The following is a 26,957-nucleotide window of genomic DNA, read 5'->3' as shown; positions in this document are numbered from 1 at the left end:
TGTTCATATCCATTGGCAATTTGTCAGTTGGGAAATGACTTGCATTCTTATAAATTTGATTCAGTTCTCAAAATATTTAAGAAATAAAGTATTTATCAGAGATGTTTACTGTAAAGAGTGTTTCCCAGCTTTCTGCTTTCCTTCTGATCTTGGTTGCAATAATTTTGTTTGTGCAAATGCCTTTTAATTTAAAATAAAATTATGTGTTTTACATTTTATAATGCTCTCTGTCTCTTGTTTGGTCTTGAATTCTCCTTCTGATAGTCTGATAGGCAAATTATTTCTTATTCTTCTAATTTTCTTAGAATATCACCCTTGATTCTAAACCATGTTTTACTTTGATCTTATCTTGATATATAGTATGGATTGAACAAAACCTATTCAGCAGTTGTGGGTTAATTGAGAGTAAACTGCTGAAGGATAGATAAAGTACCATTTTTGGTTTTGTATCCTTAACTTTTAGCATGGTACCACCACCCATCTATTTTTTTATCCAAATTTTTTTTAACAGAAGCAATCTTTGGGGATCTTCATGTGTCCAGGTTTCAGACCAAGAGGTCTCTATTCCTGCCAATGAGGCACACAGGAGTCACTTTATTTCATTAAAGCAGGGACAGTCATGCCCTTTCCTATGCCTGTGACATGAAGGAGTTTAAGAGTTTGAGGACAGGCTCTTGAAATTGGAGGGAAAAAGAGAGAGGGTCTCACAAAGGCATCTGACCCAATTCATTTCAGCCACCAATCATGGAGGTCTTACCATGAGCCAAGAATTGGGAAATTTACCTTCAAAAGATTTAGATTTGATTGGTGTTGCCATATACATATTGAAATAAATATAGCATTTTTTGAGGAACATACTAGCAGCTAAGGAAAATAGAAAGGAGAGATAAAAGCACAAATAGTGCACCCGGAGCCAGGAAGAACCAGCTAGCAAATCACTTAATCTCTGTTTGCTTCAGTTTCCTCAAGTGCAAAATGGGGATTATGACAGCACCTCCCACACAGGGTTGTGAAGATCAAGTGAGATAACTGTGAAGGATTTACCACAGTGTCTGGCACATAGCAGGTACTTATTCCCTTTTTCTATTCCCTCCCCCACCATTAGGGTGGACCCATGAGCTAAGCCTTAAAGAAAGCTGAGGATACTAAATGGTGGAGGTGAGGGGGAGAGCATTCAAGCCTGGGGGACAGCTTCTGCAAAGATCCAGAGGAAGGCATGGGCAGAAGCAAAGAGAGAAGTTTGGTTAGAACATCACTTAAGCCTGAAAAGTTATTGGGTTCACATGGTGAAGGGTTTTAGTGCCAAGCTAAACAATTGGCATTTGATGTAAAGTGTTTTCCATGACCTGTCTTACAATATAGAACTAGGCTTCCTGCTCACAAGCAATTCTTCTTTTTCTACAAAATGATATTTGAGCAGGTTTAAGATGAGAATGCAAACACACACTCCTCTTCCTTTTTTCCCTCCTCTTCTCCTCTACCTTACTTCTCCTCCTCTTCCTTCTCTTCCTCCACTTTTTTCTCATCTTCTCCTCTTTTCCACTCTTTTCCTTCTCTTCCTCTTTTTCTTTCTGCTTCTTCTACTACTACTAAGATTAAAAGGGAATTGCCTGATTAGGGGGAAAATCCCTACAGCAAATTTCTCTGATAAGGTCTCGTGTCTAAGATATATGAAGAAATGACTCATTAATAAGAGCTATGCTTCAATTGATAATTGGTTTAAGGATATGAGCCAATTATCAATTGAAGCATAGCTCTTATTAATGTCATTTCTTCATATATCTTTGCAAAAAACAAAAACAAAAAAAAACCTGACTGTCTAAGGATATGAGCAGTCATATTTTTGTTATTTTGCTTTTTTGCAACGAGTAGGTAATTTTATTTCCTCGTTGCCTATTCTTTTTTTTTAATTTTTCGATAGATTTTTATTTTCAAAACATATGTACAGATAGATTGCAGCATTCACTTGTGCAAAACCTTGTGTTTCAATTTTTTTCTCTCTCTCTTCTCCCCAGGCCCTCCCCTACACAGCAAGTAATCCAATATATTAAACAAGTACAATTCACCTCTACACATTTCCACAATTATCATGCTTGAGCAATCAATCATAAAAGAAGAAATCCAAGCTGTCTGTAGACCTATGAAAAAAAGTTCTGAGTTAAGAATAAGGAAGTGGAATTTAAAGCACTTCTGATGTTCTGCCTCACATCACTCAGATTGGCAAAAATAACAAAAAAGAAAGTGGTAAATATTTAGAGTTGGGGAAAGATATGAAAAAACGGGAACAGTGATGCATGCTTAGTGAACCTGAGAATGGATTCCACCACTCTGGAAAGCAATTGGAATTATATACAAAGAATTACTAAGTAGTGCATGTGTGTGAAGCAGCCTTAAAAGCTTTAGAAAAAGATTATGAAACTAGAAGCATTCCCAATAAGATCGGGGTAAAACAGTGTTGCCCATTATCACCATTACTATTCAATATTGTATTAGAAATGTTAGCTTTGGCAATAAGAGAAGAAAAAGTTATTGAAGGAGAAAGAAAATGGAGAAGTGGATAGAAAGTCACACTCAGCATCAGGAAGACCAATCAGGAAGATTATCCCAAACACCCCTACTAATCTTTCAATTAACAGGTACTAGTGAAGAGCTTTTTGAATGCTATGACATTTTCTTGGGCAGCAGGGATCCAAAAACAAGAATGAAACCATCCCTCTTCCCTTGTTGAAGGAGTCAATAAACATTTTTTTAATGTATGCAGCATAAGGTAAATTTGGAAAAGACATGTCATTAAATACAAGGTAGTTTGGGAAGGAGGTCACTGGCAATTTAGGACATCAGTGAAAGCTGCTTGCAGAAAATGTTGCTTGAGTTGGATCTCAAGAAGAGTGGACTTTGTGAGACAAGAGGGAGGAAAGGAGGGAATTCTAGGTGTGAGAAAAGTAGGCACAAAAATATGGAGATGGGAGACAGTGCCTTATGGAAAGGAACAGAGAAGCCTTGCATTGCAGAAAGCAGGAAATTTGGAAAGATCAGTTGAAAATAGGTCAACAAGGACTCTAAAGACCTAGAGGTCAAACGAAGTCCTTACAGTTACTTGAGCTTAAAAAAAAATGACTCTGGCAGCAGCAAGACCACGGACTGGAGTGAGAAGACACATGACATGGGGAGACTATAGGGAGGTCTTGCATGCAGGCAAGAATCAATAGGAGCCTGGACTAAGGAGATAGTTGCTTGAGAAGAAGAAAGATAAAGACAGTCAGTGTTGGGAAGTGATTGAAAGAAGGGGAAGAATCCAAGGTAATGCTGAAGCCACAAACTTGGAAACTGGAATGCTTATGGCTTTTGACAGAAATGGGAAAATTTGAAAAGACACAATGTGTCTTTTGACTTTGTGTCTTTCTTTAAAAATAAAAAAGCCTTTTTTTCATTTAAGCATTTATTTTCTCTCTCTTTCTTCCTCATTTAAAATCTCATAGAAAATCTTTCCCAATCCTGATGAATTCTAATGCCTTCCCTCTATTGATTATTAGACTGGAATGATCATGGTGCTTTTGATAGAAATGGGAAAATTTTGACAGAAATGGGAAGAAAGATCATGAGTTCTGTTTCAGACACATCACATTTGAGACATCCTTGGGATATCCAGTTTGAAACATCCAATTGAAACAATTCACTGATTGGGTGATAGGAGAGTAAAACTGCTCCATACTTGGAGTGTCAAGGATGGCTCTTTTTACAACACTGACCAATCGATCATCAAATAATCTCAGCCAGGGTGATGTTTTGTGTCTTGTGCCTATTTTATTTACAGGGAAATCAGTGCCTGGTAGATTCTTGGCCTCTCCCACTGATTGCAGATGAGTTTGAATAGGATTTGAGTTTCTGCCTTTGTGCTTCCTGACTGTGTGAGGGCATCACTGCCTAGGCTATCCCCTTTAAGCTCCACTCAGACCCTCCTTTGCCCTCAAGTCTCAGTGGCTGATCCAGGGTCTTCCTCCATCACTGACCATTCTATTGGCCCATTTGAGGAGTTGGTTACTTTGAGGGGTCTCCTGAATCTTGAACCCTGTGCTCTTCATTTCTAGTTTTTTACATTCATATCTCTCACCATGTCAGTCAGCTCTGACTCCCAGGACCAAGCAAAATATCCTCTTTGTTTTGGAAAGTGCTTCCCAAGCTGACCCCACCTTTCCTGGCTTCTTCCCTTTCACTGCTCTCCACACTCCACAATCCAGCTGTATTGCACTACTCATCCCTCTCCCACAAAACTGTCTTCTGACTCCATTAGTTCTAGTGCCTTCCCTCTACTGCTTATCTTCCTTTTATCCTATTCATAGCCAATTTGTACATAATTATAGACATGTAACTTCCCCCATTAGACTATCAGCTCCTTAAGTGCAGTGGCCATGTTTCCACCTTTTTTATATATATAAGCATTTGGCACAGTGCCTGGGTGTACAGTAAGGACTTGATAAACACTCATTGACCTCCTGGCTATTATCTGGACCTCCCTTTCCCAAATGCAATCCATTTGGGAATTTTTCAACCATTTGAATTCCCCCTGTTCTTTCTCCCAGAAAGAAAGCCTTTCCTCTGGACTCCAGTGTTGTTCCCATGATGCTGTATGGCTGTGACTTCTACTTCAAAGAATTTTAGTTACAGTTCAGCCAAAGAGCAACTAGGTAGGTGTAAATTGACAGATGGGCATTACTGCAAGAAGCTGTGGGAAGAATTACAAAGAGCTTTGTCAACACAATGCACAATTAGAAGAAAAGATCTAGGAAAATGAGGGAGAACATTAACCAAGAAGTACAAAATGGGACCCAGGTGACATTTGGATCTTTGGAACAAGACATTCAGATCGTTGGAAGAAGTCCTCCAAGCATGGAGACTATTGAGTATTGTCAGGAGGGCACTGACTAGAGCAATGCAAGATGGAAAAATGTGGGTGGGTTGAGAACTGAATCATTGGGGGGAATATTCTCATTGAAAATATCTGTGGTTTATAGAAGCAAAATTTGAATGACCCCCTTCCTAGTGTATGAGCTCATCGAGGTCAGGATCTATGTCTTATATCTCCTTGTATCCCACACCCCACTCTCCAAGTAATGCTCTGAACTTAATGCACACACCCAGTAAGTATTTGTAATGTTAATTCATCATGATCAGAAAGTTTAGCAAAATAATTCCAAATTAAAGGGAGAACAAAAAAGGAAAAACTTTATTATACTCAGCATGGAATTGTGGGATACCACATACTCTCTCTTTTCCCTCCATCTCACTATCCCAAGCATGACACCAGGTGTGTGTGTGTGTGTGTGTGTGTGTGTGTGTGTATGTGTGTGTGTGTGTGTGTGAGAGAGAGAGAGAGAGAGAGAGAGAGAGAAAGAAAGAGAGAGAGAGGGAAATTGACATTCATGGTGGAAGAATCAGAAAATTAGCATACTCAGCAGGTCCTGGACACTCATTTGATCTTGATCCTTCTGGGAAAGGAAGCACAATGGGCAGCTCCTCTTTTTCCAGCAGGAAATGGGATGGTATGTGTAGGACCTCTCCCAGGGGCTCTGTAGTCAAGCTGACACGTTCAGGGAAAGTCAGGAGGGGTTTCTTTTCCTGGTTGTCTTCAATCTTCCCTACAGACGGGTCAAACAAAAACTGGACAGATCCCTTCGGCCCCTCCAGTGGGGGTGCATCCGTGGAGGAGGCCATTTTCTGGGGAACCTGGTGCTCTGGAGAATGGCTCTCAGGGGCTGAAGTTGGCTGAAAAGAGGGACATCTTCAAACACACACAGCTCACCACCAGAGCCTCCCTAGACCCATTCTTTCCACCAACCTACTAAGTGCTCCCCACCTCCCTCTTCATTTTAGCATTTTAGCTGAGTCATTTGGGGCTAAGTGACTTGCCCAGGGTCATACAGCCAGGAAGTGTTAAGTGTCTGAGGGAAGATTTGATCTCAGGTCTTCCTGACTTCAGGGCTGGTGCACCTACTGCCCCTACTTAGCTCTCTCAAAAAAAGATTTCAAGAGCGTGACTTTCAGAGATCCCCAATAAAAAAAAGGCTTTCAAAACTGAAAGATAAAAAGTCTTTTCTCATGCCAAATGTAGGGGAGAGGGAGAGTGACCTTCTCTAAGCTGATGGTTCCCAGCAGGACAACTCTGCAGTCCCTTCCCGAGGGACTTTCCTCCCACATGGGAAATGCAATGCCAGAGAGTTCTCTGAGCGGCCACCGCTGTCCAAGGTACTGGGAAGGGTGAAAGAGCCCAGCTGTATAAAGGACCTAGCAACACTTAGCACCTTCTGGAAATGTGGGATCCGCCCAGGCACTCAGAGCTGTAGTCAGTGTCTGAGGGCTGAACATGGATTCAGGAGAGCCCTGGACTCCAATTCTGCCCTGACCCTACTAGCCATGTGACCATGGTCAAGTCCCTCACTTGATCTTTGGGGGCAGCAATATTCTAAAAGGCATCCACGGTGTCGTGGATAGAGAGCCGACCAATCCCAGAAGCAGAACAGTCTGGGTCCCTCACATACTGGCTCCACGCTCCTGAGCAAGCCTCTGAACTCTCAGTGGTCTCAGACACTCAGACACTCAGGCACTCCCAGACAGTCAGGACAGTCTAGGACAGTCAGGACCCTCTGGGACCATCAGGACACTCTAGGAGAGTTAGGAGACTCTCAGATAGTGAGGACACTCCCAGACAGTCAGGACACTCTAGAACAATCAGGACACTCTTGGACATTCAGGGTACTATAGGGCAGTGAGAAGACTCCCAGATAGTCAGGGCAGTCTAGGACAGTCAAGATACTCTGGGACAGTCAGGACACTCCCAGTCAGTCAGTCAGCTTCAAACAGGTGCTGCTCTGTCTTGTTAGACAGAGTTTCCTCCCCCAGAATTCCTTCTAGAGCCCCCAGATCCACGGGCTCCTAATCCCTCCATCACAGGGAAAAGGAGAGCCCCACACACGAGCTGTAGGACAGCCCTGACTCTGACTGGGTCCTGCAGGGAGGGAGGGGAGCGGAAATTTAGATCTTTGTCTCACCTAGGAGGAAACTGAGGCTGAGAGAGTAAGTTCCCTGCCCAAGGAGGACACCAAGTTAGGCAATGGCAGGAGCAGGATCAGCACAAATGGGCTAGCCTAGTGTTCCTTTGGCTGAAAACATCAGGGGCGGGGCACCTGCTGTTCAGCTGAGTGGGGGCAGGGCATCCACTGGCCATGGGTGTGGGGGCAAGACTTTCACTCTCCACTTGGGTGGGGAAAGTTTGCCCATTATCCACTGGGATGAGTGGGCAGGGGATCCGACTGGGGAGCCCTAGTTGGAACTGTCTCCCCTTCAGCAAAGAAGGGAAGGGGAAGGGAGAGGGCAGCAGGAGCAAGGGAGTGCAGCTGGCTATCTCCCTACTGTTGGGAGAAGGCACACACAACTGGACTGAACAATACCTGGCTTTGGAAGAATTCACACGAACTAAAGACGTATTTTAGGAAGGTCTTGCGATCTACAGAACCTAGGCAAATCCCTACGGGCTGGAAAAGGGGGAAAATAGGCAATTGTTAGGAAGAGCTGTTGCCCACAGTGAAGAGGGGCTCTCTTCTGCTCTTGCTAGCCCTTCCCAGGAGGCTTCCCAACCCTCTCAGAGAGACCAGTGCTCCTCATTTTTCTCCCAGCTACCCTACTGAATCTCCTTCTAGAGCTTCTCTGGGATGACCCCCAACCCTTTCCTCCCAAAGCCATAATCCTTTGGAACTGGAAGTACCCAATGCCCCTTGAGGTTCTCTCTTCCACTGCCTGATCCTTCCCAAGGAGGGAGCCCACTCCATCCATGAGCCCAGCCTGTGCAGAGTCCCTGATCCCAGGGCCTTCCTTCTCTGCCTCCCCCCCCCGACCTCCTTCTCTGTTGTCCTCCCCCACTGGGGCAAAAGCTTCTCTGAGGACAGGCACTAACTTTGGTTCCACTGCCATTTGTGCTTCTGGATCTGAGCTCAGAGGCTGGTACACAGTAAGCACTTCATTAAAGCTCTGGTGGAGGCTCAATTACCTTTTCAACCTTAGAGAACATCCCAGCAAATAATACCAGGTAATGGAGGGCCCCAAAATCATTTAAAAGATCTTTTCTTATTGATTTAGCCAATTTTGTTCTAAAACCCCTGGGGGAGAAGAACCAGAATCCTTGGCCAGGAGCTTACCTGGGCATCAGCAGGTGGCTGAAGACATTGGTCAGGCAGTGACTCGTTGCAGGGCGACTCGGTGACTGAGAATTCCACGAGGAGGAGAGAGTCCATTGTCCACTGGAGAGAGGAAGAGGAAGGAGGCAAGGGAAAGGGAAGGGGTAGAGAGACAGGGGAATGGGGACAAGTCAGGAGGGGAGATGAATATTATCTTGCAGAACCCAATCAAGGGACAGTTACATCAACTTTCAGCTTCTGCAGACCTGAAGCTGATTATGTAAATAAAACCCCCAAGACTGGAGATTCCCCATTCTTGTGTTAGGGAAAGGTTCATTCCCACAATCCATATTGCAAGATGGCCCGAGGTAATAGATAATCCCAGGACAGAGAGAAAGAGACAGAGAGAGAGAAGAGAAGAGAAGAGAAGAGAGAAGAGAAGAGAAGAGAAGAGAAGAGAAGAGAAGAGAAGAGAAGAGAGAAGAGAAGAGAAGAGAAGAGAAGAGAAGAGAAGAGAAGAGAAGAGAAGAGAAGAGAAGAGAAGAGAAGAGAAGAGAAGAGAAGAGAAGAGAAGAGAAGAGAAGAGAAGGAGAGGGGAGGGGAGGGGAGGGGAGGGGAGAGGGGAGGGAGAGAGAGAGAGAGAGAGAGAGAGAGAGAGAGAGAGAGAGAGAGAATATCTTCCCTACAATTTTAGAATAGCAGATAGAAAGGGCTAAGGAATAGCCTCCAACTTACAACTTACCTTGGTAAAAACTCTGATGACTTGTAAGAGATGAAATTTCTTCCCCACTGCAATGTTCTCATTGATTTTTTCCAGAGATCCACTAACAGTTTGTAAAATCGCTGGATCTGACATGTTCTTGGGAATGAGCACAGGGCAAATGGGGCACAGTCTGGACATGTCTTCTGTAGAAACTGATTTTTAAGCAAATAGAGAAAAAATAAACTTCTTTGTGCTCTTAAAATCACAGAGTCGCACATCATGTTATTGTACTACATTAGGTAACTGGGGAATTTTCAACACACTAAGTACTTTTTGCCAATTCAGGAAGCCTGTTATACACAAAACAAATCACCGGGTTCAAGGAAAATCCCCAGAAATAAAATTTCTGCTCCTCAGATACTGCAGATGCCCTCAGGGACCTTCTGCTATGCTGAGGGATTCGATAAAGAGACATTAAGATTTTGACCAGAGATGAAGGTAAAGGTGAAGAGGGAATGCTCATCCCGTCTTTTCAGAGGACTTAAAGTCTGGAAGGATGATCAATTCTGGGGATGGACGGTCAGGATCCAGAAGGAACTTCCAGGCCAGTGAACTGGGTAAGATAAATTTTATGGGAATTAATGAAAAGCTTAACATTTACATTTAATAAATCAATGACAATGGCCTAGGTTTGTCAGTCTCAGTGGGTTAGGAGCTTTGTTTAAAGTTAGGGGGCTGATCATGAACCTTTTATCTGCTGGACTGAGGCACTGCCCTTCAAATTAGACAAATGCTGTGGTTCAAATCAAGCCAACAAGCATTTATTAAGTGCCTGCTGTGTGGTAGCACCGTGATGAACCCTGGGAATGTAGAGGAAGAATATTGTCCTTCATCCTCAGGCTTTCACCATCTTCTAAGGGAGACAACATGCAAACAACCATGTACATATAAAATAAGCACAAGATGAATTGAAGATAAAATCTTCCTGCAGAAGGAGAGAATTGAGCTGAGTCTAGGAGGAAATCAAGGAAGCCAGGAGCCTGGGGGAGGAGAGAGAGAGAGCCAGATATGAAATTAGGCATGTCTTGTACAAGGAGCAGTGGGGAGGCAATGACATATGGAGGTGTGAGAAGATGGGAAAGGTGGGAAGGTACCAGGTTATGGAGGTCTTTCAGAGTCAAATAGAGCTTTGATCTAGGAGGTAAAAAGAATAATTGAGGTAAAAGGAATTGTTGAATAGGGGAATAACATGATCAGATCTATGCTTTAGGAAGTTCAGTTAGGAAACTGTATGGAAAATGAACCATAGCATACATAGGGAAGGAGAATTTTGTTTTCATTTTTCAAGAAATGATTTGTAGTATTAAAACCAATTAAACTTAAAAAACAAATTCAATGGACCGATCAAAGAAAAAATACCTCACCTGGACGAATGGTGCAATTATAGGCAGGTAAGTAGAGAATTCTTCTTGGCAAGTTAACATAAAATATGGCTTTGCACCGGCCATAAATCTAGGGTCAAACACATTAGTGTTATAGTTGCCGAGAAAACAAGACCGTGTCCACATCTCATTCCACAATTTTATCCCAAGAAGCTTCACAATTGGTAATGGGGGACATAATGAGAATTCAGGGTATGGAAGGAGACTTTTTCCATACTGAAAGAAATCAGTATGGAGTATTTTTCAATTATATGGAATGAGGATCGAATATACTGTGAAACAATGGGATTCTACTGGCACACATCTAAGTGACAAGGGAAATATTTACAAAGCTAGAAGTACTTTGGAGCCCATCCAGTTCACCCTCCTACCCACTCTCAGTTTACAGATGAAAAAACTGAGGGCCAAAGAAAGAAATAGATTTATTCAATGTCATATAGTAAGTGAGTAGTAAAACTCACCAAGTCTGATCCCCAAATCAGCTTTCTCTGCAAGAGCTCGAGGCTTTTCAGAACAAAACAAACTCAGAGACTTATTTTCCTTTGGACCCTCTCCTCTTCCTCTCTCTGAATTCACTGAGAAGAAACACTTACTGAATACTGTGGCAGCCTCTTACAATCCTTCCAGTGTTTCTTGCTGAGCACGTGACAATTCGTTTCTAACACATCAAGGGTGAGGTAGTACACGGAGCCTGAACCTGCCTGTGAGGAGGGAAATAAGAGAGGTTTCATGCATGGCCCACCCAGGGCAGGCAATGTTGTGCCAGGATCTGGAGAGGTGGGATTGGGGAATGAAGGACAGCTGTAAAACTATAAAGTTTCATTCCATGGAGCAACTGAGAATGGGATAGATTGGAAAGGATAAGTCCCATCACATTCAGTAAGGAGATAGCACTGGCATTGACCACCATTGCCCAAGAAGACTTCCCACCCATGGCCCTCACTAAATTAAGCCAAGGAAGAGCCTGAGAGGCTTAATCTACCCTTAGAAAGAGAATTAGGAAGAGAAATGAGAGTGAGAATCAAGTAAATCTTGAAAAACTGATAAAGAACTTGATAAGAAAAACACCCACAAAGAAAAAAACAGATTAGGCCAAGTGATAAAGAGGAACAAAAAGCCAATGAAAAAAAGAATGCCTTTAAAAAAAAGCAGAATTGGCTAAATATAAAGAGAAGCACAAAAAAATCACTGGGAAAAAACTTCTTAAAAAGTAGAATTGAGACAGTTTAAAACTGAAATCAAAATCAAAATCAAAGCTATCTATAGACATGAAGAAGTGGTCTAAATCACTTTTGATTAGAGAAATGCAAATTAAAACAATGCTGAAATATTGCCTCATACCCATGAGATTGGCCAATATGATCCAAAAACAAGGTGGAGAGGATGTGGGAAAATTGGGACACTAATGCATTATTTGTGGAGTTGTGAACTGATCCAATCATTCTGGAGAGCAATAATGCCCAAGTAGAGGCACACCCACTATGCCCAAAGGCCAACCAAATTTCCTGTGCCCTTTGACCCAGCAATGCCTCTACTAAGTTGCTATCCCAGTGAGATCATGAAAATGGAAAAAGATCTACAAGTGCAAGAATATTTATAACATCACTTTTCATGAGGGCAAAATATTGAAAATTTCAGAGATACCCACCAAATGGGGAATGGCTAAATAACTGTGATGTTTGAATGTAATGGAATCTATTGTGAGATATAAGAAACGATGAACAAGCAGATTTCAGAAAAACCTGGAAAGACTTGTACGAATTGATACAAAGTAAAATAATCAGCACCAGGAAAACATTGTACACGGTATCACCAACACTGTGTGATGATCAACCATAACGGACTCCACCCTTTCCAATAGGACAATGATTTAAGACAAATATGAAAGACTCACAAAGAAAAAAGTTATCCAGATAAACAATTGGTGGACTCTGAATGCAGATTGAAGTACATTGTTTTCACTTCATTCTTTCTTCTGTTCTTTTTTCTTTTGCTCTGTTTTTTCTTTCATGATTGTGACAAATATGTAAATGTTTTATTTGATGTCATATGTATAAACTATATAAAACTGCCTACTATTTCCAGAAGAAGAAGAGAGGAGAAAAGTTTGGAACTCAACCCTGCAAAAATGAATGCTAAAAACCTTCTTGATATGCAACTAAGGGGAAAAAGACAAAAACTATTTTTTGAAAGTAGAATTAGCTACATGGAAAAGGAGATACAAAAGTTCCCTGAAGAAGATAATTCCTTAAAAATCAGAATTGAACAAATGGAAGCTAATGACATTATGAGAAATCAAGAAACAATAAAGCAAAACCAAAAGAACAAAAAAAAAGAAGACAATGTAACATATCTCATGGAAAAACAACTGACTGGAAAAATAGATACAGGAGAAATAATTTAAGAATTATTAGACTACCTGAAAGCCATGATCAAAAAAAGAGCCCAGACTTTATCTTTCAAGAAAATATCTTTTTAAAATTTTTATTCTTTAAATAATTTTTTATTGACAGGACCCATGCCAGGGTAATTTTTTACAGCATTTCAAGAAACTATCAAGAAAAACTACCCTGATATTCTAGAAACAGAGTATATAATAGATAATCCACTAATCACTTCCCAAAAGTGATCCCAAAATTAAAATTTCTAGAATATTGTTTCTTAATTCTAGAGCTTGTTTCAGAGCTCCAAGTCAAGAAGAAAATATCACAAGCAATCAGAAAAAAACAATTCTAGTATTATGGAGCCACAGTCAGGATAAAACAAATGTAAGCAACTTCTTCATTAAAGGATCAGACAGTTTGGAATATGATATTTCAAAGGCAAAGGAGCTAGAATTGCAACCAAGATTCACTTACTCAGCAAAATAGAGTACAATTTTTGAAGAAAATGGCTATTCAATGAAATAGAGAACTTTCAAAGGTCCTTGAAGAAAAGAGCAAAGCTAAATAAAAAATTTGATATTCAATTACAAGACTCACGAATATCCATATGTAAACAGGAAAGGAAAATAATAAAGGAATTAAGAAGGTTAATCAGTTTATATTTTACATGGCAAGATAATACTTGTATCTCATAAGAATTTTCTCATTATTAATGGAAGTTAGGAGTATAGAGAGGGAGAGGGCACATGTATGAGTTGAATATGAAGAGCTGATATCTAAAAAATAAAGTTAAAAGATGGGAGAAAGGGAAAGGGGGAGATAGAATGGGATAAATTATCTCACAAAAGATGTGAGAAAAAGCTTTTGGAATAGAGGGAAAGGGGGGAAAGAAATGGAAAGTGAGTGAACTTACTATTATCAGAATTGGCTCAAAGAGGGAATAACATACACACTCGATTGGGTATAGAGCTCTATTTTATCCTACAGGAAAGCAGGAGGGGAAGGGGATAAGGGAGTGTGATGACAAAAAGGAAGACAGGTTGGGGAGGGGTAGACAGAAGCAAAATACTTTTGAGGAGGGACAGGGTGAAAGGAGGGAGAGGAGAGAATAAATGTGTGTGTCGGATAGGATAGGAGGCAAATACATTTAGCAACAGTAACTGTGAAAAAAAATTGAAGCAAACTTCTGTGTTAAGGACCTCATTTCTCAAACATAGAGAACTGAATCAATTTTATAAAAATAAGAACCGTTCCTCAATTGACAAATGTTCAAAAGTTATGAACAGTTTTTAAATGAAGTAATCAAATGGAAAAAATGCTCTATTACTGAAAGAAATGAAAATTAAAACAATTGTCAAGAAGTTATTTTTTCATACCTATTAGATTGGCTAATCGGACAGAAAAGGAAAATGACAAATGGTGGAGGAGATGTGGGGAAAACGAGCCATAATATACATGGTTGGTGGAGTTGTGAACTGATTCCATTATTCTGTAGAGCAATTTGGAACTATGCTCAAAGGACTATAAAACCACGCACATCCTTGATCTAGCAATACTGTTACTAAGACTGTATCCAAAAAGAGAGCAAAAGCAAACAGAAAAAGAAATCAAATCTAAAAAAATATTTTGAGTAGTTTTTTTTTTCTGGTGGCAAATAATTGGAAATAGAGGAGATGTTCATCAATTGAAGAATGCCTAAATCAATTGTGTGTGTGATTATGACAGAAAACTATCGTGCTATAAGAAATAATGAGAAGAATGCCTTCAGAAAAACCTGGAGAGATTTTCATGAGCTGATGCAAAGTGAAATGGACTGTGTTCAATGTAACAGCAATGTTATAAGATGATCGGCCATGAATGGCTTATCTATTCTCAGCAATAAAATGATCCAAGATAATTCTGAAAGATTTATGAAGGAAAATGCTGTTTATGTACAGAAAATGAACTGATAGTGCCTGAATACAGATTGAGATGTACTTTTTTAGTTTATTTTTCTTGAGAGATTTGGGGAGTCTATGTTTTCTTTTACATCATGACTATTATGGAAATGTTTTGCTTGACAACACAGGTATAACCTATATCAAATTATTTGCTTTCTAATGAGGGGGAATGAGTTGAGGAGGAAGCAAGGGAGAAAATTTGAAACTCAAAGGTTTTAAAAATGAATGCTAAAATTACTTTTATATGTAACTGAGGGAATATAAAATACTAAATACATTTAATGAAAAAGAAGAGAAAAAACTTTCATTCTCCTTGGGATGCAACATGTAAGCAGAGAAATGACTATCAGCTCCAGAAACAACATGGTTTGGGGCTAAAGAAAGGACTAATGACCTGAATGGTAAGGTCTTTGTTGAGTCTTTTTTTTGTGGAATATGATCTGTGCCATCCTGGACAAGTCATCTTAAATCTTAGGGTCTCTAGGAGACTCCCTAAGATTAGGATTTGCTGATCTGCCTGGATGAAGAGAGGTTCCCAAGCACTTCAATGGAATCACAAGTCTGGACCAACAATGAAAATAAAAAGGGGAAGGATTAAGAATATCCACAAAGGCTCATCACTATCTACCCTAATTAGCAGCTGAACTGAGCCTTGAAGAAAGCCAAAGAGGCAAAGTTGAGCAAGTAGTACATGGCAGATATGGGAGATAAGCTGTGCAAGATCATGGTGGGAGGTAGGAGATAGACGGCCCTTTCAGGGAAGATAAGCTGTTTGACTGTAACAGTGTGAGCAGATGGACAAGGTCCTCACTGTCCCCACGGTCACCCCGCCATCCCCACTCCCTAATGAATTTTTTACCTGACGATGTTCTCGGACATCAACCACTCGATTAAGGCTGAAGACATAGCCTTCCTTCCGGTCCTCATTGATCTTTTCCAAAGCAAGGCCCGCCACAGACAACACTTGAGAGTCACTGCAGCTGGGCTCCAAGAGGAGAGGACGAGTCTGGCGGACCTGAGCTGGGAGAGATGCACTCCAGCTACAGTGCACCAGGACCAAGAGGCCCAGGGAGAGAGTGAGGATCATCCTGCTGGACTGGCTGCCTCAGTCTATAACAATGGGATTCAGATCTCATCTTTAAGCCCTTTTGTCCCCTGAATCCAAGGCTGACCTTTGATGACTGAGAAGCCGGGATATTACGTTGAAACCTGCAAACGATAAATTGAATCAATAATTGAAATGCACCTTACTAAGTCAGGGGCAGTTCAACCCTTGTTTCCACTTAATTTTTGTGACCGGGCTCCCCTCCACTTATTAATCACTGATTAATAAGCTCTGTTTTCCCAACCCTTTCCAAAGGGATTACTCAAGAAGTCAAAGCAAGCCATTTACCCCAAGTTCCTGCCAATGAACTCATTAGATTCTGGCTCTTTCCCCAGATTCTCACAGAATCTAATATGGTGAAAGGGTCCACAGAAACCAGGTGACCCAACCTTGACCAGAATAAGTATCTCTTCTAAGTCAGATCCAATAACCAGTCTTTCCGCCTCTGCTGTAAGACCTCCAGAGAAAAGGAGCCCAGTACCTCCAGCCAATCAGACAACCAGAATGTATTAAACCCCTATAATGTGCCAGGTATTGATCTAGGTACTGGGTGTACAGAAATAAGGAATGAAACAATTCCTGTTCCTAAGAAGTTTACATTATAATGGCATATGTATGTGTATATGTGTATGTTTGTATAAGTATATAGATATACATGTGTGTGTATGTGTGTGTATATGTGTGTGTGTGTGTGTGATGTACATATATGGGATAAATAGAGGGAAAACAAAGGCCGAATGGTTGGGGAATGACTCACAAGCAGTCAGTGATTTGGGAAAGGATTCATGAAGGAAATGGTACCTCAGCTGCATCCTGAGGGATTGGTGATGAGAGGGGTTTTTCTAGGCATGGGGCCTTTCAGTGCCAAGTCTCAGAGAGAAGACATACAGTAGAGATACTGCATGTAAGAGAACAGAGAGGAAGTCCACTTGGCTGGATCGCAGGGAGAAGGAAGGGATGGATGCCCAATGAGACTGAACAAGTCAGTAGAAAGAGGAAGAGAGTGAAACTTGACAAAAGATGAATAGTGAGAGGATGGTGGGAAAGGAGATTTAAGAGCAGAGGAGACTTAAGAGTTAAGTTACCAGTTGGGCCAAGATTAGAAAGGGGGAAAGTGAAATCAGACCTAAGGGACCAAGGAACTGAGGGGTTGAGGGAGGTCTTGAAGAAGGGATTTGAGACATCATGAGAGATGGAAGGATGGGAGGCTTGGTTCTTTTGGTAGAATGTCCAAGTTTCTATCCAAAGGAATGGAAGACTTGTGCTTAATGGCAGGATCTGGTGAGGCACCATGTTTCTATGTGGTGACATGTAACATCTCCTGAACCTTTGCTCCTCCAAGCTCAACATTTGCTAATTTTTAGATAATCCTCTTATGAAACAGGCCTTTCACCATGCTGATTACCAACCTCTGAATACTTTCTAGATTATCAATGTCCTTCCTGAACTATGGATCCCAAGCAAGCTATGGTATCCTTCTAGAGAAAAGGAAATGACCTCTATGCTATATGGGAACTCAGGAAATTCGAAGGTAGGAAGCCACCTCGTCTAAGAGAAACACACTCTCAAAGGGTGGATTTGAAACAGAAATTGCTCCATTCCTTCTATTTCCATCTACAGTTCCTGGCACATAGTAGGTTCTTGACTATACTTGCAAAGTGGAATCAAATGAAAGGTGTTCGGGAATTGTGGGCTAATTGAGAGCAGAACCCAATGAGGACTGGAAAAGGTTTAGTTTGGGTTTTGTATCTCTAACACCTAGCATGATATCTAGCACATAGTAAGTGTTCAATATCTGATAGCTTAGGATTCTCTAGCTATCACCATCCATCCATATTTTAAAAATAATTTTGGAGAAAAACTGATTTCATTTGTATAGAAAACTCCTATTGGAGAAATTTCTTCTTCCAATGTAAAACATTGCCTTGGACATTGAAAAGTCATGTGACTTGTCCAAAGTCACCTAGTCAATGTCATAGAAGGCATTTGCATTCAGGTCTTCCTAACTTTGAAGTTGCTCTCTCATGCACATGCTGTCTCCTCCTTTCCTCCCTCTTGTCTCACAAAGTCCACTCTTCTTGAGATCCAACTCAAGCTGTCATATTATTTTCAGAGAATGATAAGATTTTGTGATGATAATTATCAGTGGCTCATTATTATTAAAAGAAGATGTAATTATGGATATTAGTGCTATATTTGCAACTTAATAGGTGCTTCATAAATGTTATGTTATTTTTATTAGTGGCTATTATTAATTGTAGAGTCACATATTCTAATTTTGGCCCCAAAATCCAAAGGTTTCAATCTGGTTTGTATCCTTCATGGCCCTGACTACACCCAGGTTCAAAGGTGACAGAAAGATTAATTCTGTAAAGTAGAAATTATACCCCCAAATCACTCTGTTCCCCTTCTGTCAGCATATTCCCACATTCATTGATTTCCTTCTCTTTTGTGGGTGGGAGGCTTCCTATGCCAGTGCAATCATTGGTCCAGTCCATCATCATCATCACCTCAATGCATCAACCCAACAAAACTGTCCTGAGAGGGGTGCTATTTTTTGCATTTGTACACCAGGGGCCCTAGAATGTCAGTTTGACTAATTTAAAAACCCATATGAAAGACATTGATGCTTATTCAGTCTCAAAATACACTGGAGTCAGAACACAAGAGCTTTAAGTGCTAAAGCAGGAGTTTGAATTTTATCCCAGAGGGGAAAGAGAGGCTAGATTTTCTTGAGCAGAAATGTGACATTGTTGGAATCCTTACAAACTGCTAACTAATTAGAGTTGATCTAATCTTACAAGAAGATGTTTTGGGCAGAACCTGAAACAAGGTACTAAGTAGAACTAATTAGTACAATGCTTGTGTTTGCACCTTTATTCATTGGAGTTCACAAGTTTGCCAGATTCACAAAGTAAACTTTGTACCTTCGTGAATTCACACCTCCCTCGAAGCTCTTTGGGCCAGAGAGCACTATAGGAGAAAACCCATAATCCCTCTCTCTCGTATCCCACAATTCATCCCTCTTGTATAAAAGAAACAGACAGAGGCTCTCGGTCAGATTTCAGCAGAGTTACGCCAGAAGTCCTCTCTCCGAGGCAAGGCAAGAGAGAATAAAGCTAGCCGAGCCCCAAGTGAAGGACAAAACCTTTGGATTTGGCGACCACAGAGGGAGCTCTTGGAACCAAGCAGAGAGATGGACCTCTAAGCTAACCGGGCTATATTGGAGATAATAAAAGATCTGAACTTTTATCACCTGGCTATGTTTTGAGAAGAAAAAGCTCACCACATTTTGGCGCCGGAACAGGGACTGACAAAATCCTGGGAAGGCACCCAGAGAGAACTTTTATAATATTTTAAAGAAGAACAAGAACCCAACATTTGAACTCCCACATTTTGGCGCCCAACGTGGGGCCTAAAATTTGCATTTTAGGAAGATGAATATGGCAGCTACATGGTAGGAGAGGGACAGCTGTGGAACTGAGTGGGTGTCTATTGGTTTTTCTCAGAGAGTTAATGAATAACACCCACCGTTGTGTGGTGACTTAGCTTGAGAACATCAAACAAAAATGATGCCAGAGTCAGAGTGTGTAGGGGAGTTGTCCCTGGACTGAGTGTCAGGAGGCTTTCCCATCATGCCCTGTGTGACCCGAGGAAGTAATTCTTCTGTCTGAGCATCTTCTGAGATCCCTTCTAGGACCGGATCTCAAATCTGGTGACAGGATATCTCCCAAGTATATGGCCACAGCACATTTTGCTGTGATGATTGGCCCTTCCAATCACGACTAATAATTTCCCTCAAATCAGTCATGAGCTCTCTCCTCAGTTACTGCATTAGCTCCTTCCTGCCTCCCCTGCCTCCAGTTACCCCTTTGCAATCCCTTTTCCATGTAGCACTTTTGCATTGTGCTAGATAAAGGTCAGCTATTACTCTCCTATTATTATTATTGGTTCCCAGCAGGGTGAGACCCAGAGGCAGCAGGAGAAAGGAATCTGAACCTGGGAAAGAAGGGAGGGCTGCCCACTATTCAAATGCTTGAGACAATCTGTAAGACTCTATTTAAATCAGAACACAACTGAACCCTGGGTTTACTAGGGTAAGATTCTCCTTAAAGTTCTGATAAAGGGCTCATTTCTCAAATATAGAGAGAATCAACTCAAATTTATAAGAATTCAAGCCATTCTGAATTGATAAGTGGTTAAAGAATGAACAGACAATTTTCAGATGAAGGAATTGAAACCATTTCTAGTCATACAAAAAAGTGCTCTAAATCATTATTGATCAGAGAAATGCAAATTAAGACAACTCTGAGGTACCACTATACACCTGTCAGATTGGCTAGAATGACAGGGAAAGATAATGCAAAATGTTGGAAGGGATGGGGGGAAACTGGGACACTGATACATTGTTGGTGGAACTGTGAATGGATCCAGCCATTCTGGTTGCAATCTGGAACTATGTTCAAAAAGTTATCAAACTGCATGTACCCTTTGAGCCAGCAGTGTTTCTACTGGGCTTCTATCCCAAAGAGATCTTAAAAGAGGGACAGGGACCTACATGTGCAAAAATGTTTGTGGCAGCCCTGTTTATAGTGGCGAGAAACTGGAAACTGAGTGGATGCCCATCAGCTGAATAAATTATGGTGTCTGAATACTATGGAATACCATTGTTCTGTAAGGAATGATCAAAGTTCAGAAATACTGGAGAGACATATGAACTGATGCTAAGTGAAATGAGCAGAACTAGGAGATTATCATACACGGCAACAAGATATGTGATGATCAATTCTGATGGACGTGACTCTTCAACAAGGAGCTGATTGAGACCGGTTCCAATGATCTTGTGATGGAGAGAGCCATCTGCACCCAGAGAGAGGACTGTGGGAACTGAGGGGGGATCACAACATCGCATTCTCACTCTTTTTATTGTTGTTTGCTTGTATTTTCTTTTCTTTCTCATTTTTCCTCTTTTTGATCTGAATTTTTTTTGTGTGCAGCAAGAGAATTGTATAAATATGTATACATATATTGGATTTAATATATTTTAATGAGTATACATACAATGGATTACTTACCATCTAGGGAAGGGGATGGGGGAAAGAGGGGGAAATTTAGAACATAAGGTTTTGCAAGGGTTAATGTTGAAAAACTATAGGTGCATATGTTTTGAAAATAAAAAGCTTTAATAAAAAAAAAACTTTCCCTTAAGAGTAACCTCTGGGTCCAGGCAATTTAGCTTAAATCTGGAGGAAGCTCAGGAGGAATCTAATCCAACAACCTTCAATTCTTAAAGCTATTCATAAGCAAATGAATGAATAAGCATTTATTAATAAGCACAATGTTTCTAAATACTCTCTGTTTAACTATGGGAGGCTCCTGTCCAGTCTGGGCTTTAAAGGTGGTCCAAGGCAAAGAAGCAGTTTTAACTCCCCAGATTTCTGCATAATATGGTGACCACCTGGACACCATGGCACTACCATGATTCCTTCCCGTCATTATCTCCACCATGGGCTCTAAGGTTAATAGAAGGCCCAGGACTGATGTATTTGTACATAATAACTTCTCTTCACACATGTAACCAACACATTAGATTTCATTACTGCTCAGCTGCACTACTGGAATGGATTTCTAATTGGTCGTCCTCTCTCTGGTCTCTTTTCTTCACAACCCAGTCACCACCTAATTTCCATAGTGATATTCCTTTATTTCATTTTTTCTTGGGGTATTTGGGGTTAAGTACTTGCCTAGGGTCACATACCTGGGAAGTGCTATGTGTCTGAGGACAGATTTGAACTCAGGTCCTCCTGACTTCAGGGTCATATAAGATTTAGCAGCTACTACTTTTAAGGACTACAGCATTTGTTCTGTTATTCTGGATGACAAATGAATCAGGATTAAAACTAACAATAACTTACTCAGCAAAACTCAATGTGCTCTATCAAGGATAAAATTGAATATTTGCTGAAATAGAGGGCTTTAAAACATTCCTAGAGTTTAGAGCTGAATAGAAAGTGTGACACACAAAATTAAAATTCAAGAGAAGCATAAAAAAGAAACATAAATGATAATAATAAAAATATTTTATTTTTCCCCACTTACATATCAAGAAAAATTTTAGCATTCATTTTTATAGGATTTTTCTTCTTCCTCCCCTGTGATGACTGCATATCTAAAATCAGCCAGAGTCAGGAATTCAGCTTAAGGGAAAAATCTTCAATCTTTATCTCAGTAGAGGTGAAAAAGGATTGTGATAGTAATATGGGCAGCTGCGACAGGAAGCCAGCTAGTAGAGGTGAAAGGGGATAGCAGGTGAAAAGGGGGTCAGAGGTAAAGGGTGGTAGCGATAGCAATGAGAGCAGCTGTGCCAAGAAACCAGCCAGCAGCTTCTTTTTCCACTTCTCTTTCCCCTCCCCTGCCTCCACCCACCAAAATCGTCATTTCCTATACAATACATCAGGACTTGCACAAAGAGTGGGCAGGGGCCATTCTTTCTCCAAGCATATATATTAATAGAGTGTGGTCCAATTACTATTTAGCCTCACATGCTTGGGACCTCAGTGCATCAACTCAAGCCTCAGCCCATTACATCTCCCACTTTCTTTTGTTTTAGAACACAGGAGGTCATGCCATCCCTGACTCCTCAGGGAGGTCAGAGCCCCCAAGAGGAGGTGATCACACTCTCCCTGACTTCTCAAGAAAGGAGGTGAAAGCACCGAAAAGGAGGTGATCACAACCCCCCGACTTCTCAGGAAGGGAAGTGAAAGCACTAAAAAGGAGATAATCACGCCCTCCCTGACATCTCAGGAAGGGAGATGAAAAGCACCAAAGGGAAGTGGGGTTGCTAGCGGGTTTCTGGGCTGAAGGATCTTATTGAAACAGGTATGCACAAACCCATCAGCATGGGAAGTATTACACAAACACATAGCAATAACGCAGAGGCTATTAGTGATGACTCTCCCCACAGTCAGTGTAGGCTTAATGTGGTGTACCAAACATGAATTGTACATGCAGGTAACGGTATAACAAACGATATAAATCAATATGGTGTAAAAGATTGCCAGAAGTCCTAGAAGGAGAGTATGTAAATAGCAGTCACACATACGCCTTCTTCAGCAGCCAAGAGATAGTCCAAAACCAATCTATTGTCCACTGCTTCACATATCAGGGAATCCAATGATTCCGCCCAAGTTTTTGAAGTCCCGCAAAAGTCTTTTTATGTGTTAGGGAATCCAATGATTCCAGCAGATTTTGAAGTCCTGTAAGAGTCTTATCATTTCTCAGAAAACCCAATGATTCCTGAGGGCTTTCAAGTCCTACTCTCCCCTCTCTTTCAAAGATGGTCATTAATTTCATATACATATGCCATCATGTAAGACCTATTTCCATATTTATCACAGTTGTGATGGAAAAAACAGATCAAAAGGAAAAAAACATAAGAAAGAATCAAATAAGAGGGGAAATGCCTTTCTCTGCACTCAGAGTCCATCAGTTCTTTATCTGGATGTGGAGAGCATTTTCCTTTGTGAATCCTTTGAATTTGTCTTGGATCATTATGTTTCTGAGAAAAGTTCAACCATTGATCATCGCACAATGTTGCTGATATTGTGTACAATGTTTTCCTAGTTTGGCTCATTGTATATTGTATCAGTTCCTACAATTCTTTCTTACAACAAAGAAAAACAACAGCTTTTTCTGACCTCTGTCTGTTCATTATTTCTTATTGTGCAATAGTATTCCATTGTATTCATCTTGTTCAGTCATTCCCCAGTTGATGGGCATTCCCTCAATTTCCAGATTTTTGCCACCACACAGAGGACCGTTAAAATAGTTTTGTAGCAGGGGATAGAGCACTGGCCCTGAAATTGGAAGGCCCTACCTTCAAATCTGGCCTCAGGCAGCTAATACTTCTTAGCTTTGTAACCCTAGGCTTAGAAAAATAAAAGGTTGTCATAAATAGTTTTGCACATATAGGCCTTTTCCCTTTTTTTTCTTAATAATCTCTTTAGGATACAGACCTAGTACTTATATTGCTGGATCAAAGGGTATTCACAATTTGGTTACCTTTTGGTCATAACTCCAAATTGCTCTCCAGGATGGTTGGATCATCTCAAAACTCACCAACAATGCATTAGTGTCCCAATTTTCCCACACCCTCTACAGTATTTATCACTTTCCTTTTTTGTCATATTGGCCAGTTTTAGAGGTGTGAGGTGGGAAAGTAATTTGGAACCCTTCTTCACATACCTATAGATAGTTTTGATTTCTTCATCTGAAAACTGTCTATTCATATCCTTTAGCCATTTGTCAGTTGGGAAATGACTTGCATTATTATAAATTTAACTAACTCAGAGAGAACTAACTCAGTTCTCCACATATTTAAGAAATAAGGCCTTTTATTAGAGACATTTGCTGTAAAGTGTTTCTCGGCTTTCTGCTTTCCTTCTAATCTTGGTTGCAATGGTTTTGTTTGTGCAAATGCCTTTAATTTAACATAAAATTATGTGTTTTACATTTTGTAATGTTCTCTGTCTCTTGTTTGGTCTTGAATTTTTCTTCTTCTGATGGTCAGAGAAGCAGATTATTTCTTATTCTTATAATTTTCTTAGGCTATCACCCTTGATTCTAAACCATGGCTCATTTTGGCTTTATCTTGGTGTATGGTGTGGATTGAACAAAACTTGTTCAGCAATTGTGGGTTAATTGAGAGCAAACTGCTTAAGGATAGATAAAGTATCGTTTTTGGTTTTGTTATATGCTGTATAACTGTGACTTCTACTCCAAAGAATTTTAGTTGCAGCTCAGCAAAGAGCAAAGTAAAATCTAGGGTAGGCATAAATGGACAGATGGGCATTACTGCAATGAGCTGTGGGAAGCATTACAAAGAGGTTTGTCAAACCAAAGCACGACAAGAAGAAAAGATCCAGGGAAATGATGGAGATCATTAACTAAGAGGCACAACATGGGACCCAGGTGACAACATGGGATCCAGGTGACATTCGGATCTTTGGAAGAAGACACTCAGATCCTTGGAAGAAGACCTCTAAGCATGGAGACTATTGAGTATTGTCAGGAGGACGCTGACTAGAGTAATGCAAGATGGAAAAATGTGGGTGGGTTGAGAACTGAATCATTGGGGGTAATATTCTCATTGAAAATAACACTGGTTTAAAGAAGCAAAGTTTGAGTGACCCCCCTCCTAAGGTATGAGTTCGTCGAGGTCAGGATTTATGTCTTATATTTCCTTGTATCCCTCACCCCACTATCCAATTAATATTCTGAACTTAATGGACACACCCAGTAAGTATTTGTAATGTTACTTCATCATGATGAGAAAATTTAGCAAAATAATTTCAGATTAATGAGGGGCCAAAAAAGAAAAAACTTTATTATTCTCAGCATGGAATTGTGGGATACCAGATATTCTCTCTTTCCCCTCCATCTCTCCATTGCAAGGATGATACCAGATGTGTGTGTATGAGAGAGAGAGAAAGAGAGAGAGAGAGAGGGACAGAGACAGAGACAGAGACAGAGACAGAGAGACAGAGAAACAGAGACAGAAAGACAGAAAGAGCAGAGACAGACAGAGAGAAATTGACTTTCATGGTGGAAGAATCAGAGAATTAGGGTACTCAGCAGGTCCTGGACACTCATTTGATCTTAATCCTTCTGGAAAAGGAAGCACAATGGGTAGCTCCTCTTTTTCCAGCAGGTAATGGGATGGTAGGTGTAGGACCTCTCCCAGGGGCTCTGTAGTCAAGCTGACATGTACAGGAAAGGTCACAATGGGTCTCTTTTCCTGGAAGTCTTCAAACTTCCCTACAGACGGGTCAGGCAATAACTGGACAGATCCCTTTGGCTCCTCCAGTGGGGGTGCATCCGTGGAAGAAGCCAGTTGCTGTGGAACCTGGTGCTCCGGAGGATGGCTCTCAGGAGCCAAAGTTGGCTGAAAAGAGGGACACCTTCAAACACACACAGCTCACCACTTGAGCATCCCTGGACCCATTCTTTCCACCAACCTACTGAGACTTCTCTCTCTCTCTCTCTCTCTCTCTCTCTCTCTCTCTCTCTCTCTCGCTGAGTCAATTGGGGCTAAGTGACTTGCCCAGTGACTTGCCCAGAAAGTGTTAAGTATCTGAGGTCAGCTTTGAACTCAGTTCAGGTCCTCCTGACATCAGGGCTGGTGTTCTATCCACTGCACCACCTAGCTGCCCCTACTTAACTCTCATAAAGAAAGGATAAAAAGTCTTTTCTCATGCCAAATGTAGGGGAGGGGGAGGGTGACCCTTTCGAAGCTGATGGGTCCCCAGCAGGACAACTCTGCAGTCCCTTCCTGAGGGAAATGCCAGAGAGCTCTCCAAGCGTTCACTGCTGTCCAAGGTACTGGGAAGGGTGAAAGAGCTGGGCTGTATAAAGAACCTAGCAAACCCTAACAGGGGTCCTCAAACTACGGCCCTCAGGCCAGATGCTGTAGCTGAGGACATTTATCCCCCTCCCCCATGGCTATGAAGTTTCTTTATTTAAAGGCCCACAAAACAAAGTTTTTGTTTTTACTATAGTCCAGCCCTCCAACAGTCTGAGGGACAGTGAACTGACCCCTATTTTAAAAGTTTGAGGACCCCTGCCTTAGCACCTTCTGGAAATGTGGGATCCACCCAGGCACCCAGAGTTGTAGTCAGTGCCTAAGGGCTGAGCATGGACTCAGGAAAACCCTGGATTCCAATTCTGCCCTGACGCCTACTAGCCAAGTGAGCATGGTCAAGTTCTCGCTTGATCTTTGGGGGCAGCAATATTCTAAAAGGCATCCACAGTGTCGTGGATGGAGAGCCGACCAATCCCAGAAGCAGAACACTCTGGGTCTTGCACATACTGCCTCCACACCCCTGAGCAAGCCTCGGAAGTCTCAGTGGTCTCAGCCACTCTGACACTCAGGCACTCCCAGTAAGTCAGGAGAGTCTAGGACGGTCAAGATACTCTTGGACACTCAGGGCACTATAGGACAATCAGGAGATTGGCAGACAGTCAGAACCCTCTGGGACAGTCAGGACACTCCCGGGTCAATCAGTCAGCTGCAAACAGGTGCTGCTCTGTCTTGTTAGAGAGAGTTTCCTCCCCCAGAATTCCTTCTAGAAGAAATTCCGCTGGAGCCCCCAGACCCACGGGCTCCTAATCCCTCCATCACAGGGAGAAGGAGAGCCCTGCACACCAGCTGTAGGAC

General features: G+C 41.3%; 2 protein-coding genes across 3 annotated transcripts in view; both read right to left on the bottom strand.

Annotated features, from left to right (window-relative positions):
• Positions 1-5,376: 5,376 nt before the first annotated feature.
• LOC127558385 (fetuin-B-like) lies at positions 5,377-15,739 on the bottom strand. The gene is made up of 7 exons (XM_051991765.1): positions 15,497-15,739; positions 10,907-11,014; positions 10,296-10,383; positions 8,911-9,083; positions 8,190-8,291; positions 7,446-7,529; positions 5,377-5,763 (listed from the first exon to the last, which is right to left on the bottom strand). Exons 1-7 carry the CDS (start codon positions 15,722-15,724, stop codon positions 5,419-5,421), a joined length of 1,128 nt encoding a protein of 375 aa, XP_051847725.1. The 5' UTR covers positions 15,725-15,739; the 3' UTR covers positions 5,377-5,418.
• Positions 15,740-25,101: 9,362 nt separating this feature from the next.
• The window catches only part of LOC127558384 (fetuin-B-like), a 33,212-nt gene continuing 31,356 nt past the window's right edge, over positions 25,102-26,957 (bottom strand). Inside the window, exon 8 of one of the 2 annotated variants that reach the window (XM_051991764.1) lies at positions 25,102-25,646. In XM_051991764.1, coding sequence (XP_051847724.1) covers positions 25,341-25,646 — 306 coding nt within the window. In that variant the 3' untranslated portion in view covers positions 25,102-25,340. Of the gene's footprint in view, positions 25,686-26,957 lie in introns of both variants that reach the window. The other variant, XM_051991763.1, reaches the window with a different exon arrangement.

The sequence above is a fragment of the Antechinus flavipes genome, chromosome 3, assembly GCF_016432865.1.
Source record: "Antechinus flavipes isolate AdamAnt ecotype Samford, QLD, Australia chromosome 3, AdamAnt_v2, whole genome shotgun sequence".
Classification (NCBI taxonomy): Eukaryota; Metazoa; Chordata; class Mammalia; order Dasyuromorphia; family Dasyuridae; genus Antechinus; species Antechinus flavipes.
The sequence above is the reverse complement of the archived record's forward strand: the minus strand, read 5'-3'. Positions and strand labels throughout refer to the sequence as shown.